General features: G+C 44.9%; 1 protein-coding gene across 2 annotated transcripts in view; it reads right to left on the reverse strand.

Moving 5' to 3' along the window:
• Positions 1-19,422, reverse strand: part of MYO1C (myosin IC) — a 269,503-nt gene extending 250,081 nt beyond the window's left edge. The window contains exon 1 of one of the 2 annotated variants that reach the window (XM_063956082.1): positions 19,279-19,422. Coding sequence is in view for 1 of the 2 variants with exons in the window: in XM_063956080.1 (XP_063812150.1) it covers positions 19,229-19,273 (45 nt within the window). In the remaining variant the exon portion in view is untranslated. Of the gene's footprint in view, positions 1-19,228 lie in introns of both variants that reach the window. The other variant, XM_063956080.1, reaches the window with a different exon arrangement.
• Between the last annotated feature and the right edge of the window lie 249 nt (positions 19,423-19,671).

Raw genomic sequence — 19,671 nt, forward strand, 5'->3', positions numbered from 1 at the left:
CGCTGCCCAATCACAGGTGCCTCGCTGACATGGGGGTGGTGTCCCTGTCAGCGAGGCACTTCTTTCAGTGCCGCTTTCCCTATCTATTTGAATGGGCTTATACAGCCCAGTGCTTGGCCCCGCCCCCCGCTCTGCCCCGTTCCCATTATCTATGGGAGGCACCGCTATCAGTGCCTCCCAAATGCATTTAAATGCATCAAATTATTACAATTAAATAAAGAAGATACTTATGACACAGACTGTGTGTCATAAGTATCTTCTTTGTATGATTGTAATAATTAATCACAGGGGAGGCACTGCCTCCCCTGCCTGCACGTCCCTGGTGCAATACTCACTATGTACGATTTTGGCTAAGTGTCAATTTTGACTATCTCTTCTATAGAGATAGTCAAAATTGACTTGCCTGCACAGTCTATCTAGGCTTGCGATGCCGACCGCGCGGGACCGTGCATTGGCATTGAATCGGGATCGCAAGGTGACTTTCACCTTGCGATATGCAGTAACTTTTCTTACGATTTTGACTATATAGTCAAAATCGTAAGAAAATATCTCACCGCGTGTACACACCATTAGACATGATAAATAATCAGACACTTGCACAGTGTACTATACAATTTGTGACTGTAATCACTTTAAAGTTTTGTTAAAGTGACAGACAATCCGACCCTACCCTGCTTTACACCAGCATTGAGGATCGGAATAGACAGAAAAAAACTGACAGAATTATAGTAAAGTCAGCAATCACACTAGCAATCAGTCACAGGTTATACATTAGTATAATAAGCAATATGAGCACATAATCAACTACAAATACATTTCAGGTATGTAGGAGAAACATATTACTGCATTACCTTATATAGGATTTAACTGTATTCAGACGCATAGCAAAAGAAAACAACAGTAATAATTATCACACTCATATGCATTAGGCACTTATCTAACTATTCATACTGAAAAAGTAGATTGAGACTTAGTGCTGTATTACCCGTGCTCAGTAGAGTGGGATACAGGGAGACTCACCATGCTTCCAGCACCGATCAACACATTCGCGAACGCTGAGTGGATCCAGACACTAATAGTGTACACAACCGCTCAGTGAACCTACAGTGAACACAGACGCCCAAGTGAACACTGACGCACCAGCCACACAGCCGCCTAAGCTGCAACTGGGTCGCCTTAGATACACAGCGTCTCAGACGGAAGCAGGAAAACAGTTCAAGGCAGGAGACTCGGAGGAAACTGGTCATGAACCGGGGGGAGGGGTGACCAGGACAGAGTCTGACTCTCCACTGCTGACATCAACCCTAAGGATCGCAGCCTCATACTACCCCTGGAGCCTATGACCCCTAAGGTCTAGCGCTGGTGCACCCTATGTGGCAGCCGCGTCATTGACTGTTTGGTAGTCTCCTCCCAAAACAGTGCAGCTGTGTCTGCGTTCCCCCTCTAAGCGGAACCAATGCCTTACCTTCTCCCCGTGCTCGGCCACAGCCTGGTAACGTCTGCTGGACCTGCTAGTATATCCGACGGTTGCGGTATAACAGATAGACAGTGTCTAGTTAGACAGTCAATAGATAGACACCATATGTTAGACAGACATTAGGTCGACAGGGTCAAAAGGTCGACATGAAAAAGGTACACAGTACAAAAGGTCGACATGGTCAAAAGGTCGACATAAAAAAGGTAGACACCATGTTTTTTGCATTTTTGTGGTTTTTGAGGGTAGTTTTGTCATCTGGGACCCCCAATTGTAGAAAGGCATACCCTCGCCTCGCTGCGCTCGCCACAAGGTTTATAACCAACTCTATGCCGGCATGGATAGAGACGGTATGAAATAGTCCAAAACCATGTTACATTTTAAAAAAATCATTTGTCTATCTTTTTTATGCTGACCTTTTGACCCTGTCGACCTTTTGACCCCGTCGATCTAATGTCTGTCTGACATATGGTGTCTATCTATTGACTGTCTAGCTAGACACTGTCTATCTATCAACCAGATACCATATCCGACACAGACGCCCACCGAAACAGCACTGTACTCATGGGAAAGTGTTGTTGAGAACCAGTGGGGAGTTGTTGGAGCGACTCTTTCTAAGGTACGTATAAGACGCTTTTTAGAAAGATCACTGAAGAAAAATAGTAAGACTATAACAATAAAATAAGAACGCTTATGACTGCTAAAAAAACAGCAGCCCTCTGACCATGGTCCGGCTCCTGCCGCACCAAACAAAAAACTGATTTGCCTGAGCCAGGAGGCAGGGATGTATGGACAGGCCCGCTGCATGCTGGGAGGCCAAAAAGCTTTGACCGTTTGGTGCAAATCCGCTGTCGCGTCATCACATCTCAATGGTATCCTGTGGATAACATTTCTTTTTTTTGGATGGGGAGGGGGTGGGGGGGGGGGGGGATTTGCCTTTATTTCTCAACATAGCCTCCCTCGAGGGCGATGCACTTAGTCCAGCGAGTTTCAAATTTTTTTACTTTTTTTTCCAATCCTGTTGTAAATGCAATGTGTGCCAATAGCAAAGGATATAAGAGGCTTATAAATAATGCATAGTAAATAAGTATAATAAAGGGAAATGGAAATAAATGATACAAAACAGGCTTTGTCACGCGCACACAATGTTCAGCCCAGAGCATCTGCTGGCTAGTTACGCCAAGTAGCTCCATGCAATTTACCTTCCACATGATGCCTGGATACCTGCAGCTAAATGAACAAGACACAAACATTAACAGCTCTGAAAACTCTATTTTTCCTTGCAGTTTTCATTGTAAAATATAGCATATTTATACAGATCCTCTCACTCTATCCTACTTCACACATTTACTAAAGCTACATGGTCATAAAACAAAGTGTCTACTTCAATAGCTTTGGTAGCCCAAACATCAGTCACAGGATACTACAATTGTAAAGAGCCTGCCACACTGGACGACATGAACGATGAACAATATCGTTCATTATTTTCCCTTGAACTTCCCGGACTCCAGGATGAACGATAATGAACGAGATACATTGGGGTCGATTCAATTCAGCAACAGTTGAATAGCGCCGGGAGTTAGCTCCCGGCGCTATTCAATACAGCGACTAGTTACCCTCAATTGTCGGGAATTCTTCTCTCACCCCTGGGGGGTGAGAGAAGAAAACAGACAAAAGGGCTGCCGCGTGGCCGGCGCGAGGCCGATTCTGTCGGGAATCAGAATCGCAGCGGGTAGTTAAGTCGGAGTCGAATGACCGTTCTCCCAACATAACAACCTGTTAAGTCCGCGAGAACGGGCCATCGCCGAATTAACTTTAGCTGAATTGAATAGCGTCGGGAGCCAACTCCCGTTGCTATTCAACTGTTGCTGAATTGAATCGACCCCAATGAGCGATTTCATGAGTTACTGAATTATATACTTAAATCGTTTGACTCTAGTGTTCTGGTGCCTTTAATTTACAATGTTTGTTCTGCATTTACATGTCATCGCTCATACCAGCCACACTGAACGATATGCACCATGTAATCAACAATATAGCCAGAACTGAGCTGCAGGGACAGATGACCTCGTTGATGACCCGCGGGAGCGCGCATCATTCATCGATTGCATCGGCCACACTGGCCAATATTTTAAATTATGTTGCTCAGAAGGGTTAATATTAGCGATATCATTTAAAATACCGTTCACTGCTACAGGCCCCTAAGGTTTCAGCACTCAATAAAGTAACTTTTAGATATTGGAGTCCCATGAGACCCGTTGTTTTAATCAACACTGTACTAGACTGGCACATATAATTTGCAACATTTCGCAACATGCCATGAAATAACCATGTTGTATATTCTTGACAATGTACATTGTCAGGAAAATAGAAGACTGTTATTTCATTGACGCATTGGGGTCGATCCAATTCACTGACAGTTATTCAATACAGTGACAAGTGACCCTCAATTGTCGGGAATGAGAGACCCTCAATTGTCGGGGGATGAGAGAAGAAACCCGACAAAAGTGCGGCCGGCCCGAGGCTGACTCTGTCGGGAATCAGCATCGCGGCGGGGAGTTAAGTCGGAGAATGCCCGTTCTCCCGACAATTCAACCTGTTAAGTTGGCGAGAACGGGCCATCGCCGACTTAACTGGAGCTGAACTAAATAGCGCCGGGAGCTAATTCCTGGCGCTATTCAACTGTCAGTGAATTGAATCGACCCCATTGTGACTGTTTCCTAGTGAATGGACAGGCTGCGTTTTCCAGCCCACAAATGTCTGCCTGCACGGTGTTTGTGTATGCAATATGTACACTATAAATGTAACATATCTCTACATTCCTTACAGCGTGTCTAGAATGTAAAGAGAAATGTTATCCTATTGCAGCATATCTCTCTCCCTTCTCCATATATATACACCTCTATCTAATTTTTATTTTATTTTTTTAATTGCTTTATAAAAAGGACCAGTTTCTGGTGGCTCTTCTCATTTTGTGTAAAAGTAAACAGCTTTACATCATTTAAATCCTTGCAGATTTCCATCACTGTAACCATTTCAGCTCAAGTATGTATCATTTTAGGACAGACCTGGCCAACCTGCGACTCTCCATCTCAAGGAAGCATTGGTTTGCACTACTGCTGAATGGAGGAACGGCAATCCTTACTCAGTCAGAATTTACAGCCCACCTAATTCACATTTGAAATATCCTAGACAGACATTGATGGGGATTCTTCAGTGGGGACCCACAAACCACAAGTTTAGCCCAAGTGTAAAAAAAAAAAACACATCAATAGAATATATGAATGAATATGTAAGATGCAATCCGATTAATGTACTGGGGTAGATCACATACATGTACTCATGTATGTATGCCATCATGTGCAACCTATAATAAGGTAATTGCCTTTACTGAGAGGAGGGAGGAGATTTGGGGGGGGGGGGGGTGATAAACAAAATGTTGCCTTAATTTTTAGGTCTAATGGGCCAATGACACCTAGTGTAAAGGATAAGGATAACGTTTCTGTTGTTACCACAGGCAGCAGAATAACAAGGTCAAATCCAAGCCAACTGCAGTGTTTCTGGATCTAACTATCAAATTTCCCTCGTCATTCAATGATATAAAAGTAATGTAGCCTATAAATCATATCAATAAAAGATCTCAAGGTGGGTACACACTGGCTGATATATCGGCCGTTCTATTGAACGTCCGATATATCGCGGGTCCGTCGGGCAGTGTGTACGGGCGATATGTCTGTGAACTCAGTCGTTCACAGACATCGCGTCGGGCCCGCAGCACAGCCAACGGGCAATATATCTACCGATATATTGGCGCATCGTTGTGTGTGTACGGGCGACCAGCCGGCCGCCCATACACATGCTGCGGCAGCTGGCGGTGATTGACAGCTGAACTGGGCGGGCGTACACGCCCGCACAGTTCATGACGTCAGTCCCCAACGGATCGGGCAGTGTGTATGCTCAACACACTGCCCGATCCGTCCATAGATATATTTGCCGATCAATTGATCTGCAGATATATCTATCAGTGTGTACCCACCTTCAGTCTCTGGACAAAAGAGAGACACTCCCATTTCACCACCAGCACAAACATTTACCCGAAGTCTCCAAGAAGACTATCTATCTATCTATCTATCTATCTATCTATCTAAAGAGTATTCCTTACAAGTTACAGTCAGAACCTACTTGCAGATCATATCATTTGTGGTGCATTTTTAAACTGTTTAATAAGCTACTACATTTATAAATGTTTTGTATCTGTGATTGTTTGCTTTAAATACCTAGCATAGCAGCAGAAGTTTTAACACACACAACAATACATTTAGGGGGTTATTCCGACCCGTTCACACGCAGCGGTTTGTCGGGTTTTCTTCTCTCACCCCCCGGGGCTGAGAGAAGAATTCCCGACAATTGAGGGTACCTAGCCGCTGTATTGAATAGCGCCGGGAGCTAATTCCCGGCGCTATTCAACTGTTACTGAATTGAATCGACCCCAATGTATGCCGGTATTTTGACCACTGGGTTTTGATTGTAGGTAAATTGACCGCATCCCATTTTCTGTGTATACAGTGCTGAATTATAACTTCTAATAAGGCTGTAAGCGTAATCGCAATTTATTTAATGTGCATAAAAATACCACAAAAACAGAATAGGATTGTATAAAATGAATGGTGAAAAAAAGGACAAAGGCGATCAGGGAAAAAGGACTTGTGCTGACATATGCAAAGTGGCCAGAATTTGAATGACTTCAATAACATCCAGTAACAGCTCTGCGTCCAATCAGGTGAGTGAGACTAGGTGCACAGTAATCAGTACCAGCAGAAGCAGTGTCACTTTCAGCTTCATCAGCTGCTCATTATCTTCTGAATAGATGCACATTATTTCTCTCAGTATCAGTTGCATGGATGAACTTTGGTATGCACCAACCTCAGACTGTTCCCCATATAAGAAACCTCTCCACCACCTCATCTGTTTGTATAATGGTTCATAAGGCATTCTAGGAACTCAAGGATTTTGTTTTAAATAATCCTGCGTGAAAAAGGCCAGAAGACACCACTTCCTGGTGACATAATTACACCTTTTTTCTCTATGCATTTTGCTCTGTTACACAGAACTTTCAGAAATTAAACAGATAATCACTATAACAGCATGCGCAGAAGATACTTAGAAAGGGAAAATCTCAGTCATAACAAATATTAAATTAGGAAAAAATAAGAATTTACTTACCGATAATTCTATTTCTCGGAGTCCGTAGTGGATGCTGGGGTTCCTGAAAGGACCATGGGGAATAGCGGCTCCGCAGGAGACAGGGCACAAAAAGTAAAGCTTTCCGATCAGGTGGTGTGCACTGGCTCCTCCCCCTATGACCCTCCTCCAGACTCCAGTTAGGTACTGTGCCCGGACGAGCGTACACAATAAGGGAGGAATTTTGAATCCCGGGTAAGACTCATACCAGCCACACCAATCACACTGTACAACCTGTGATCTGAACCCAGTTAACAGTATGATAACAGCGGAGCCTCTGAAAAGATGGCTCACAACAACAATAACCCGATTTAGTTAGCAATAACTATGTACAAGTATTGCAGATAATCCGCACTTGGGATGGGCGCCCAGCATCCACTACGGACTCCGAGAAATAGAATTATCGGTAAGTAAATTCTTATTTTCTCTATCGTCCTTGTGGATGCTGGGGTTCCTGAAAGGACCATGGGGATTATACCAAAGCTCCCAAACGGGCGGGAGAGTGCGGATGACTCTGCAGCACCGAATGAGAGAACTCCAGGTCCTCTTTTGCCAGGGTATCAAATTTGTAGAATTTTACAAACGTGTTCTCCCCCGACCACGTAGCTGCTCGGCAAAGTTGTAATGCCGAGACCCCTCGGGCAGCCGCCCAAGATGAGCCCACCTTCCTTGTGGAATGGGCCTTAACAGATTTAGACTGTGGCAGGCCTGCCACAGAATGTGCAAGTTGAATTGTGCTACCAATCCCACGAGCAATCGACTGCTTAGAAGCAGAAGCACCCAGCATTGTTGGGTGCATACAGGATAAACAGCAAGTCAGATTTCCTGACTCCAGCCAACCTGGAAACTATATTTTCAGGGCCCTGATAACATCCAGCAACTTGGAGTCCTCCAAGTCCCTAGTAGCCGCAGGTACCACAATAAGCTGGTTCAGGTGAAACGCTGACACCACCTTAAGGAGAAACTGGGGACGAGTCCGCAGCTTTGCTCTGTCCGAATGGACAATCAGATATGGCTTTGTGAGATAAAGCCGCCAATTCTGACACTCGCCTGGCCGAGGCCAGGACCAACAGCATGGTCATTTTCCATGTGAGATATATCAAATCCACAGATTTGAGTTGTTTAAACCAATGTGATTTTTTAGGAATCCCAAAACTACGTTGAGATCGCCCAGTGCCACTGGAGACATCAAAGGGGCTGTATATGCAGTACTCCCTTAACAACTTCTGGACTTCAGGAACTGAAGCCAATTTCTTTCTGGAAGAAAATCAACAGGCCGAAATTTGAACCTTAATGGACCCAATTTGAGACCCATAGACACTCCTGTTTGCAGGAAATGTAGAAATTAACCTAGTTGAAATTCTTCCATGGAGCCTTCCTGGACTCACACCCTGGCACATATTTTCACCTAAGCGGTGATAATGTTGTGCGGTCACCTCCTTCCTGGCTCTGACCAGGGTAGGGATGACCTCTTCCGGAATGCCTCTTTCCCTTAGGATCCGGCGTTCACCCGCCTTGGCGTCAACGCAGCTGCGGTAAGTCCCGGAACAGACACGGTTCTTGCCGAATCAAGACCCTTCTTAGTATCTCTTGAAGTTCCGGGAACCAAGTCCTTCTTGGCCAAACCGGAGCCACGAGTATAGTTCTTACTCCTCTCCTTCCTATCATTTTCAATACATTGGGTATGAAAAGCAGAGGATGGAACACATACACCGACTGGTACACCGACGGTGTTACCAGAGCGTCCCAGCTATTGCCTGAGTGTCTCTTGACCTGGCGCTTCAGGTGGGACGCCATCATAACCACCTTTGGTCTTTCCCAACGGTTTACAATCATGTGGAAACTTCCAGATTAAGTTTCCACTTTTCCGGGTGGAATTCATTTATGCTGAGGAAATCTTCCCAGTTGCCCACTCCCGGAATGAACACTGCTGACAGTGTTATCACATGATTTTCCGCCCAGCGAAGAATCCTTGCTGTCATTGCCCTCCTGCTTCTTGTGTCGCCCCGTCTGATAACGTGGGCGACCGCCATGATGATGTCCTACTGGATCAGCACCGGTTGACTTTGAAGCAGGAGTCTTCCTAGGCTCAGAGCATTGTAAATTGCCCTTAGCTCCAGTATATTCATGTGGAGAGAAGTCTCCAGACTTGACCACACTTCCTTGGAAATTTTTTCCCTGTGTGACTACTCCCCAGCCTCTCAGGCTGGTATCCGTGGTCCCCAGAACACAGTCCTGAATGCTGAGTGTGCTGCCCTCTAAAAGATGAGCACTCTGCAGCCCCCACAGAAGAGACACCCTTGTCCTTGGAGACAGGATTATCCGCTGATGCATCTGAAAATGCGATCCGGACCATTCGTCCAGCAAATCCCCTGAGATCTGCCGAATGGAATCGCTTCGTAAGAAGCCACCATTTTTCCCAGGACTCCTGTGCATTGATGCACTGATACTTGGCCTGGTTTTAGGAGGTTTCTGACTAGGTCGAATAACTCCTTGGCTTTTTCCTCCCGGAGGAACACCTTTTTCTGGACTATGCCCAGAATCATTCCTAGGAACAGCAGACGTATCGTCGGAAAACAGCTGCGATTCTTGGAATATTTAGAATCCAGTCGTGCTGTCGTAGAACTACTTTAGATAGTGCTCTTCCGACCTCCAACTGTTCTCTGGAACTTGCCCTTTTCAGGATATCGTCCAAGTAAGGGATAATTTAGATGCCTTTTTTCTTTGAAGAAACATCTTTTCGGCCATTACCTTGGTAAAAGGCCCGGGGTGCCGTGGATAATTCAAACGGCATCGTCTGAAACTGATATTGACAGTTCTGTACCACGAACCAGAGGTACCCTTGTTGAGAAGGGCAAATTTGGACATGGAGGTAATCCTTGATGTCCAGGGACACCATATAGTCCCCTTTTTTCCGGTTCGCTATCACTGCTCTGAGTGACTCCATCTCGATTTGAACCTTTTATGTAAGTGTTCAAAGATTTCAGTTTAGACTATGTCTCACCAAGCCGTCTGGCGTCAGTACCACAATATAGTGTGGAAAAATAATACCCTTTTCCTTGTTGTAGGAGGGGTACTTTGATTTATCACCTGCTGGATATACAGCTTGTGAATTGTTTCCAATGCTGCCTCCCTGTCGGAGGGAGCCGTTGGTAAAGCAGACTTCAGAAACCTGCGAGGAGAAGATGTCTCGACTCTCCAATCTGTACCCCTGGGATAATACTTGTACTATCTAGGGGTCAACCTGCGAGTGATCCCACTGCGCGCTGAGACTCTTGAGACTACCCCCCCACCTTGAGTCCGCTTGCATGGCCCCAGCGTCATGCTGAGGACTTGGCAGACACGGTGGAGGGCTTCTTTTCCTGGGAAGGGGCTGCCTGCTGCAGTCTACTTCCCTTACCTCTATGTCTGGGCAGATATGACTGGCCTTTTGCCTGCATGCCCTCATGGGAAAGGAAGGATTGAGGCTGAAAAGACGGTGTCTTTTTCAGCTGAGATGTAACTTGGGGTAAAAAGGTTGGATTTCCCAGCTGTTGCCGTGGTCCCCAGGTCCGATGGACCGACCCCAACTAACTCCTTCCCTTTATACGGCAATACTTCCATGTGCCGTATGGGATCTGTATCACCTGACCACTGTCGTGTCCATGACATCTTCTGGGTGATATGGACAACGTACTTATCTTGATGCCAGAGAGCAAATATCCCTCTGTGCATCTCACGTACATATATATAGAATGCATCCTATTAAATGCTCTATATGAATAAAATATTTTCAGTCAGGGAATCCGACCAAGCCAACCCAGCACTGCATCTCCAGGCTGATGGCGATCGCTGGTCGCAGTATAACCACCGTATGTGTGTATATACTTTTTAGGATATCTTTCCAGCTTCCTATCAGCTGGCTCCTTGAGGGCGGCCGTATCTGGAGACGGTAACGCCACTTGATAAGCGTGTGAGCGCCTTATCACCCTAAGGGGTGTTTCCCAACGCGCCCTAATTTCTGGCGGGAAAGGGTATAACGCCAATATTTGCTATCGGGGTAACCCCACGCATCATCACACACTTCATTTTATTTTATCTGATTCAGGAAAAACTACAGGTAGTTTTTTCACTCCCACATAATACCCTTTTTTGTGGTACTTGTAGTATCAGAAATATGCAACACCTCCTTCATTGCCCTTAACGTGTGGCCCTAATGAGAAATACGTTTGTTTATTCACCGTCGACACTGGATTCAGTGTCCGTGTCTGTGTCTGTGTCGACCGACTGAGGTAAATGGGCGTTTTTAACGCCCCTGACGGTGTTTCTGAGACGCCTGGACCGGTACTAATAGTTTGTCGGCCGTCTCACGTCGTCAACCGACCTTGCAGCGTGTTGACATTCTCACGTAATTCCCTAAATAAGCCATCCATTCCGGTGTCGACTCCCTAGAGAGTGACATCACCATTACAGGCAATTTCTCCGCCTCCTCACCAACATCGTCCTCATACATGTCGACACACACGTACCGACACACAGCACACACACCGGGAATGCTCTGACAGAGGACAGGACCCACACTAGCCCTTTGGGGAGACAGAGGGAGAGTTTGCCAGCACACACCAAAACGCTATAATTATATAGGGACAACCTTATATAAGTGTTTTCCCTTATAGCATCTTTATATATATCTCAATATCGCCAAAATCAGTGCCCCCCCTCTCTGTTTTAACCCTGTTTCTGTAGTGCAGTGCAGGGGAGAGCCTGGGAGCCTTCTCTCCAGGCTTTCTGTGAGAGAAAATGGCGCTGTGTGCTGAGGAGATAGGCCCCGCCCCTTTTTCGGCGGGCTCGTCTCCCGCTATTTAGTGAATCTTGGCAGGGGTTAAATATCTCCATATAGCCTCTGGGGGCTATATGTGAGGTATTTTTCGCCAAAAAAGGTTTTCATTTGCCTCCCAGGGCGCCCCCCTCCCAGCGCCCTGCACCCTCAGTGACTGCCGTGTGAAGTGTGCTGAGAGGAAAATGGCGCACAGCTGCAGTGCTGTGCGCTACCTTTAGAAGACTGCAGGAGTCTTCAGCCGCCGATTCTGGACCTCTTCTTACTTCAGCATCTGCAAGGGGGCCGGCGGCGCGGCTCCGGTGACCATCCAGGCTGTACCTGTGATCGTCCCTCTGGAGCTGATGTCCAGTAGCCAAGAAGCCAATCCATCCTGCACGCAGGTGAGTTCACTCCTTCTCCCCTAAGTCCCTCGTTGCAGTGATCCTGTTGCCAGCAGGACTCACTGTAAAATAAAAAACCTAAGCTAAACTTTCTCTAAGCAGCTCTTTAGGAGAGCCACCTAGATTGCACCCTTCTCGGCCGGGCACAAAAATCTAACTGGAGTCTGGAGGAGGGTCATAGGGGGAGGAGCCAGTGCACACCACCTGATCGGAAAGCTTTACTTTTTGTGCCCTGTCTCCTGCGGAGCCGCTATTCCCCATGGTCCTTTCAGGAACCCCAGCATCCACAAGGACGATAGAGAAATAAAGCTTTCAACTTTAAGAAACTCAATACATTTAATACACCACCAGCAGAACCTACTTACTTGTAAGCCAGCGTTTTCATAGCCATGTGTTCCTACATAGCAGAGCACAACTTAATAAAAATAAATACTAATTTCCTAGAACCACTTTGCAGATGCTCCACTCTGAAGGACAGCTCACATTTTGCAGCATATTTAAAGTAGAAAATAAACACAAGGTCTAATGCGTTTTACCATCATCATGCTCACCTGAACTCTAATTTACGCCCATGTCAATAACATCAGGTGTTATTGACATGGAGCATTGTGCAAGGGATTTGTCCAGCCGGGACACTTGTAATACACAGTGCTCTCCAGTAGAGTACCGAAAACCTGTCACTGTACATGACTGACTTAACACATGTTTTATTGTATTTTCAAGGAAGTTTGCGGATGATAAGGACTCAGTGCTCAGGTAGGAAGGATCTAGGTGGGGTAGCCACATTTCCTGGAAGAAAGCCCAGATCAATAGGACAGATTACAGAGAGTGAAAGTTTGAGAATTTGCTGGTGTCAAGTTCAGCGTAACACACGATTAGAGTGCACTTCCAGCTAAGATATTGTTGCAGTTACTATATGCTTTAGCACAAAGTCAATACTGAAGAAATCTGGCAGACAAACAACCCAAAACGATGCTCAATCAACACAAAAATGCAACACAATAGGCTAACTTGATAGGTTTTATATATTAAGATGAGGGAGAGGGGAGAAGCTTCCAACTGGAGATTTATACTCATTTTCAGGACAATCCGCACAACATCACACATGCTGGCAGTACATGAAAGCAGCGGACCCTATTCTTTCGTTTGTGGTCCCCTGTTTGCACTCCATCCCAAAGCCCATACTAAAATATATGTCAAGGCATCTTACACCACCCTGTCTGGGGAAGAGAACAGATTATGTCATCTTTGCTTGACATAAAACTACTCCATTAATACAACGGTATCCACCAGCTGCAAAGGTTGAAAATAATATGATTAAAACCAGCCAGATCATTATCAGGCATATTGCTAGTCTAGTGTTAATTAGCATATTGATAATGTAGTACAGCTACTGTAACAATACATCACAGCTAAAATGTTGCCCTTCAGAATTCAAATACGCCCGAGTGATCACTAGTAATCCAGAGGGAAGGTGACAAATATCATCATCTGTGTGGTGGTCATCATCTGACTGCACATCATGAACTCATGCCAGACGTGCCCCCAGCTTCTCACTTGAGAGCTCATTCAGTAATGGGAGCAAAGCAAAGGAGTAACTTTGTACCTGGGCAAAACCATGTTGCACTGCAGGTAGAGCAGATTTAAAATGTATACACATATTTAGATTTGGGGGGGCAGGGGTACCTTGCTGAAACCTAAATTGCTGTGTAAAAATAAAGCTGCCCAGCATGTATGGAATGGGCTACATGCAAATGCGGCCAATATTTACCCTGCATGCAAAAAGAGGTGACAAAAACATGAATCATGTTTTTTTTTCTTTGCCTAGGCAACATCCACCATCTAGTGGGAGTCATTCACACGCAGACAGATGTAAGCATTTGCCACTAACATGCTTTTTCTGAACCACCTAATTAATGCAATTACCAAAAGATTCCCAATGACAGCTTAATTTATCAAGCTGCCCTAAAGCAGTATGCCGGCCTCATTTTAAAAAAATATATAAAAATAATCTGTGAAACAACCTTATGCACTGAAAAACTAATTTTATTTTTAAATGGCGGTCAGTTTTCAATACTACTGCTCAAGCTAGCTACACACTATCCAATTATTGGGCTGATTTGCGAATAATGGTCTGATCTGTGAGGGTTTTGGACAAACAGTTGAAAATCATCCAGAAACTCTCGGCTTCGACTATCCTAACCTTGACAGAAAGTATCAGTCATAAAGGTCCCGATATGAGGTGGTGCGTTGGCATTCCCAATAATCTGTCCATATTTCATACGGTTTATTCTAATTACCACATATTGGCAGAAAATTTACAAAAAAAATAACCATTATAAAAATCACATATCATTTATGTGTAGCACAGGTATCGGGAGATATCACCACGTTTGTCCAAAAATATTGCATAGTGTGTTCTTACCTTTATTTACCTTTCCCCAACACCTGCAATTTGGCAGAGAATAGTGATTGCCAATATAAGAAACTAAAATTTTCCTGAATAGATAGTCCTCCATTACTAGTAGATATACATACAGCATGCCCAACATAGCCAATAATATGACAAAGAATGAAGTTTACTTTCATACTACTGGACATGTCCAAGAACGATCACACATAGCCAACACCTTCTTCCTAACAACACAATTAGTTTGTATTGAAGAAAGAAGGCAAATGATGATGTAAAAACAAATATGCACCCAAAGGCGACTTCTTGTTTCTTCAATAGCACTGAAAACAAGTTTATATTTATGCTTGTTATTTCATGCAGAAAGGTTTCTTTTCATGAGCAGAGCAATCAGCAGTTATTATAGCAGGTGTCTCACTTCAACTTTCACCTAAAACATGTGTGTGGAGTTTGTGCTTTCTCCCTATATAAATTGTTAGCTTCGGCAGAAGTCTCTCCTGCGTGCTTGACAAAGCTATTCAATTGTTGCTCCTGTTGGGCGTGATCAGCTGCCAGCACCAGCATTTCAGCTGGCACCCCACAGGGGTGCCGAGCTGAAATGTGCGAAAGTGACCTGTCCAGGCGCCCAATGGACATCAATTGAATATCGTCCTTACGATCTCCCGTCACTTTAGACAGGAGAGCGGGTGGCAATAATGACTGATTTTCTGCTGTATGTGTGGGATTTTCCCCCTCCCCTCCAATAATACAAAAACATACTTGTAGGCTATTAATAAAAATTACGTTTATTGTGATATAAGCTTCTCACACTCACTTACAAAGCCCTCATGCATTCCTCTCCCAATTACTGTACATCTCTGACCTTATCTCCATTTACACTCTCACCTGTCCTCTTCGCTCCACAAACGCATGCTGCCTCTCCTGCCAACTGATTATTTCCTCCCACTCCTACCTCCAAGATTTTGCATGTGCTGCTCCCTCTCTCTGGAATTCACTACCTCTTCCTATCAAATGCTCCACCTCTCTACAAAACTTCAAATGGGCTCTCAAGACCCACTTCTTCACCAAACCCAGCAAACTCTCATCCTAAGCCCTCTGTCCCATGCTCACTGTCTACCCCATCGGTGTCACTACCGTCTGTCTGCCCCTCACCTTCAGAGTGTAAGCTCTCACGAGCAGGGCCCTCTCCCCTCATGTGCTTTTCCCTCTCTTAGGGACTATCTTCTATTCCATATTCCTTAGATTGGCACCTAACCCATGGTTTCTGCCACCCTGATGCTTATTTCAGCATCATGTCTTTTGATACAGCAATGTTTTTATACCATGTGCATCGTTTTGTACTGTAGGTAATTTTTTTCTTGTTTTTTGCTCATTTGTTTATGTACAGTACTTTATTAGGCGCCACAGAACCCTTGTGGCACCATATAAATGTATGATGATATGTTTGAAAAATAAGAGTTAGGAGCCAATTAGTTGCAATTTCATCTCTCACAACTTTATCTCTCTCCTAACTGATAAATACCCACTAAATATTCTCTGTAAAGCACTGCGCTATATAAATAACAATTAATGAATAACAAAGTGCCAATGTATAACATTGGGAAAGGGGTTATTCCATAGGTGAAGAATGAGGACATTAAAAAATGTCCATCAGCTGTAGGGTCACCGGTCCTGGAGCATGTGCGGGATGTATACAAAGTGAAGCCTCAAGCAGAGCTTTACAGTGGGTCTACTACGTTATGCCGGCTCTCGGGATCCCAGCGCTAAGCATACCAGCACCGGGATCCCGACCGTCGGCATGTATATATGTGCTGGCATGCACTGACAACCAGAGAGGTTTGTAATCAGTGTAGGGTAAAGTTGCCAAGTACATTTCCACCATTTATCTGATGGATTGCTATGAGCACAACACCCACTTGCGCTTTACCAGTCCCCACTAGGAGGGGAATTGAATTAACCCCGATAATTTTTTGGGAGAAGAAAAAATAAAATAGGGTTTTATCCCGATTTTTCCCCTGATGTTTTGCTTCGGGCCATTCACTTAAACCCCAGTTTTTCTCCCAAAAAATTATCTATTTTCGGGCGAAATCGAGGGTAATTCAATTGTTTTTCCCTGCGAACGCGACTAGATGGCTCGAAACAGAGCAATTCAATTGTTGCTCTATTCAGGTGTGCTGAACCGTGGGGAGACACATTTCAGCTCTCAGCCCCCCATGCTGGCGAGCTGAAATGTGCATACAGTGACCCGTTTGAGCAGGCAAGCGGCACTTTTCACACCACGCCCAGCAGTTTGGTCAGATTTAACCGTTTAACGCGGCTAAACTCGGCCAGTCTTGGCACAATAAAAAAGACAGGGCTAATTATCTGGGATTTCTTTTCGGATCAGTTCAGACCCAAAAAGAAATTACAGATAAGTGTGGCGTACAGTTGAATAGCCCTTGAGGAGTCAATTAGCAGCGAAAAAGATATATTTATTTCAAATTAACTTCTGGTCAATCAATAAAAAAAAAAAGTTTGCTGGGTTGCACCCATCTATGTTCTATGACTGGGGGCAACATACAAGGCTTTAAGAAAACATACATTTGCATTAATTTATAATGACATCTGAAAGAACAGATGACGGAAATAATTGCTCTGAGTAGCCCCATCAACAAGGACTTCCATGCAGAAATTGCAATCATGAGAAACCAATAATATACTAGTTATAGCTAATGATCACTTTGCATGAGAAGCAGAACAGGGACAATTAGACTAAATAGACTTGACTGCATAAAATAAGCAGATTACAAAACCTGCTTCCTGATTTAAGCAAGTCAATTACAATTTATTAAGTACAACAGCTTCTACATAATGATAAAATGAAGAGAACTGTGTACAACTTGAAACAAAGTCATTTGCTTAAAGCAAGCTGAATATTCATGTCCCAGTCATGAGAAGATGGGTCTGACGCACTGACAATTTGCATGATTTAGCACTCCAGTGACTTAACTGGCCAAACTACGCAATAGGGTCTATGTACTAATCCTTGGAGAGAGAGAGAGAAAGTGGACAGAGATATTTTAAAGTACCAACCAGCTCCTGACATTTTTCAAACCCAGCTTGTAACATGGCAGTTAGGAGCTGTTTGCCTGGTACTTTGGGGTAGATGTATGAAGTGGTATCAGTGCACGTTATGTATTACAGCGGTGGTGTGTGCAAGGTGACAGGGGCGCTGTGCGCACGTCATTATTGGTGCTGCTATCTTTTAGATAGCACCCCGATATATAGGGCAATTTAAGAACAGTCAGAAGCACTGACCGTTCCGACACCTGTAGCTATTGATTTCGACAGCTGCATGTGTCATTACCCATACACCAAAGCAGAGACAGCGTTGTCACTGGCTGCAGCCGCTGCCGACTCTGGACTGCGTGAGATATCACGATGCTAGCGAGATGACGCACATGCACGCTGGAGGCGGGCAGAGGAGACACACAGCGCATCAGCTCCGGCAGACAAGATGATAATACATCTTGTCGATGTACATTCCTGCTTCATCTTGGTAAAGAGGCGAAGCAGGAAGCTTTATACCCGCACGCTATAATACATTCACCCCATCCACTTTAGGTCTCTCCAAGGCTTAGTACATAGACCCCAATGTCCTGAGTAGATTTATGGGTAAGTAGCAACATTAGGGTTCGTTTGTTTTTAACTTTCCATTTTCTAGCTCCAATATGCTGCCACACATAGCAGTTTAGCATGTACCGGTCACATATGACAGAATCATTCTAATTTCTACCAGCAGCGTTACCACGAGACAAGTTCCTCTCACCTATATACCAATAACACCAGAATATCATTTATTTGCAAAAGGTTTCCCTAACCTTTTCCTATCAATCTGAACAGATAATAAATAGGGAACAAATACTTTTTTTTCTTCCTCCTCCCACATGACGTTCACACAAATTTCGGCATCTTTTTTGTGAATGAAACCCGTCACGTTTTGTACAATTATACGCACCAGCTTTGCCATCACAAAGGCACAGCCATAAGGACAGAAGACAGGAACACAGTGGGAAGCATCAAGAAGATGGCTTGCTAAGTAAAGCCTCTGTAACAGAACAGCCGGGGACAAGCACAGCTGCAGAACTATTTCTGGATATCAAAATAACAGCCGGGGCCCACACAGGCCTGACTGCATACCACGATCACACACTGCGCCAGTGTGGGAAGTGGGCACAATGCAAGCAACACTGATGCATGCCAGGCTTTAGTCAATGTCACATTTAGTAAGCATGCAAAATGAAAACACTGCACCAACCACCAGTCTTTCAGCATCATCATATTCATTACAAGTTATAATAGAGACAAAGTTCTGCATAGTACTTAATCAATGCATGCTAGGGACCAAAAACTAAACCTGACTGTAAGTTCCAGGTCTGCATACTTATCTGTAGTAGTATAATAGACTTGTAGGACACACCTTTCTGCATGAACTTCTATTAATGTTAGTCATCAATCATTATACAGAAACAGCAATCTGACACAAATAGCTACAGTAGTATGAGAGGAGAGCACTGTGCAGCCTGCAGTGACTGTCTCTGCTATTACCTGCCATGCATGGGTGTGTAGCTGGCACCTCACAGCATGCACTCACCCTGGAATAAGGTAATCTGCATTCTGCATGCATACACCTCCATGGCAGAGGTGGGAAGAATACAGGTCTCACATGTATGCAGAGTTATTTAGGGAATGTACAGCCACAAGGCAGCCTAGCCCTGCTGTGCGATAAGAAGCCCTGATACCTGTAAGTGACCACAGAGTTCTATTGTGTTCAGTTGGACTTTTCAGTCTCACCCCAGATCCCCCCTCTCTCCCATTCATTCACTCTCTCAGCCTCAAGCTCAGCTGTAAACGTGACTGCTCACCATAGGTCCCGGCACCTGGCCACTGCGCCCCCAGTTCCCCGGCATCTCACCTGAGTGCAGGTCAGTGTGCAGCGGCGACTCCGCCGGGAGTTCCAAACTCTTTTCCCTGGGACAGCCCCGGCCTCTCCGGACTGCGCATGCGCGCTCTAGGCGTGCTCTGGAGTCGACGGGGCGAGGTCACAGTTAGCTCCTCCCACCATGACCCTGGTATTGAGAAGTCACTGACACACTATTTTACAGTGCCTGGGACTGGGAGGAGGAGAAGCTGTCTGCTGCCAGTGCCAGGGAGAGGGGTGTTTCTGCACCATGATGATCATCACACAGAGTTACTGCTGCTGTAAGCTGGGGGAACAGTGTCATCATGCTTTGCATTTATTCAAACTCAGTATTCAGTCTCATTGCTAACTATTTCATAACTAATTTATTCTATACCAGCGCTCAGA

The sequence above is a fragment of the Pseudophryne corroboree genome, chromosome 2 (assembly GCF_028390025.1).
Source record: "Pseudophryne corroboree isolate aPseCor3 chromosome 2, aPseCor3.hap2, whole genome shotgun sequence".
Classification (NCBI taxonomy): domain Eukaryota; kingdom Metazoa; phylum Chordata; class Amphibia; order Anura; family Myobatrachidae; genus Pseudophryne; species Pseudophryne corroboree.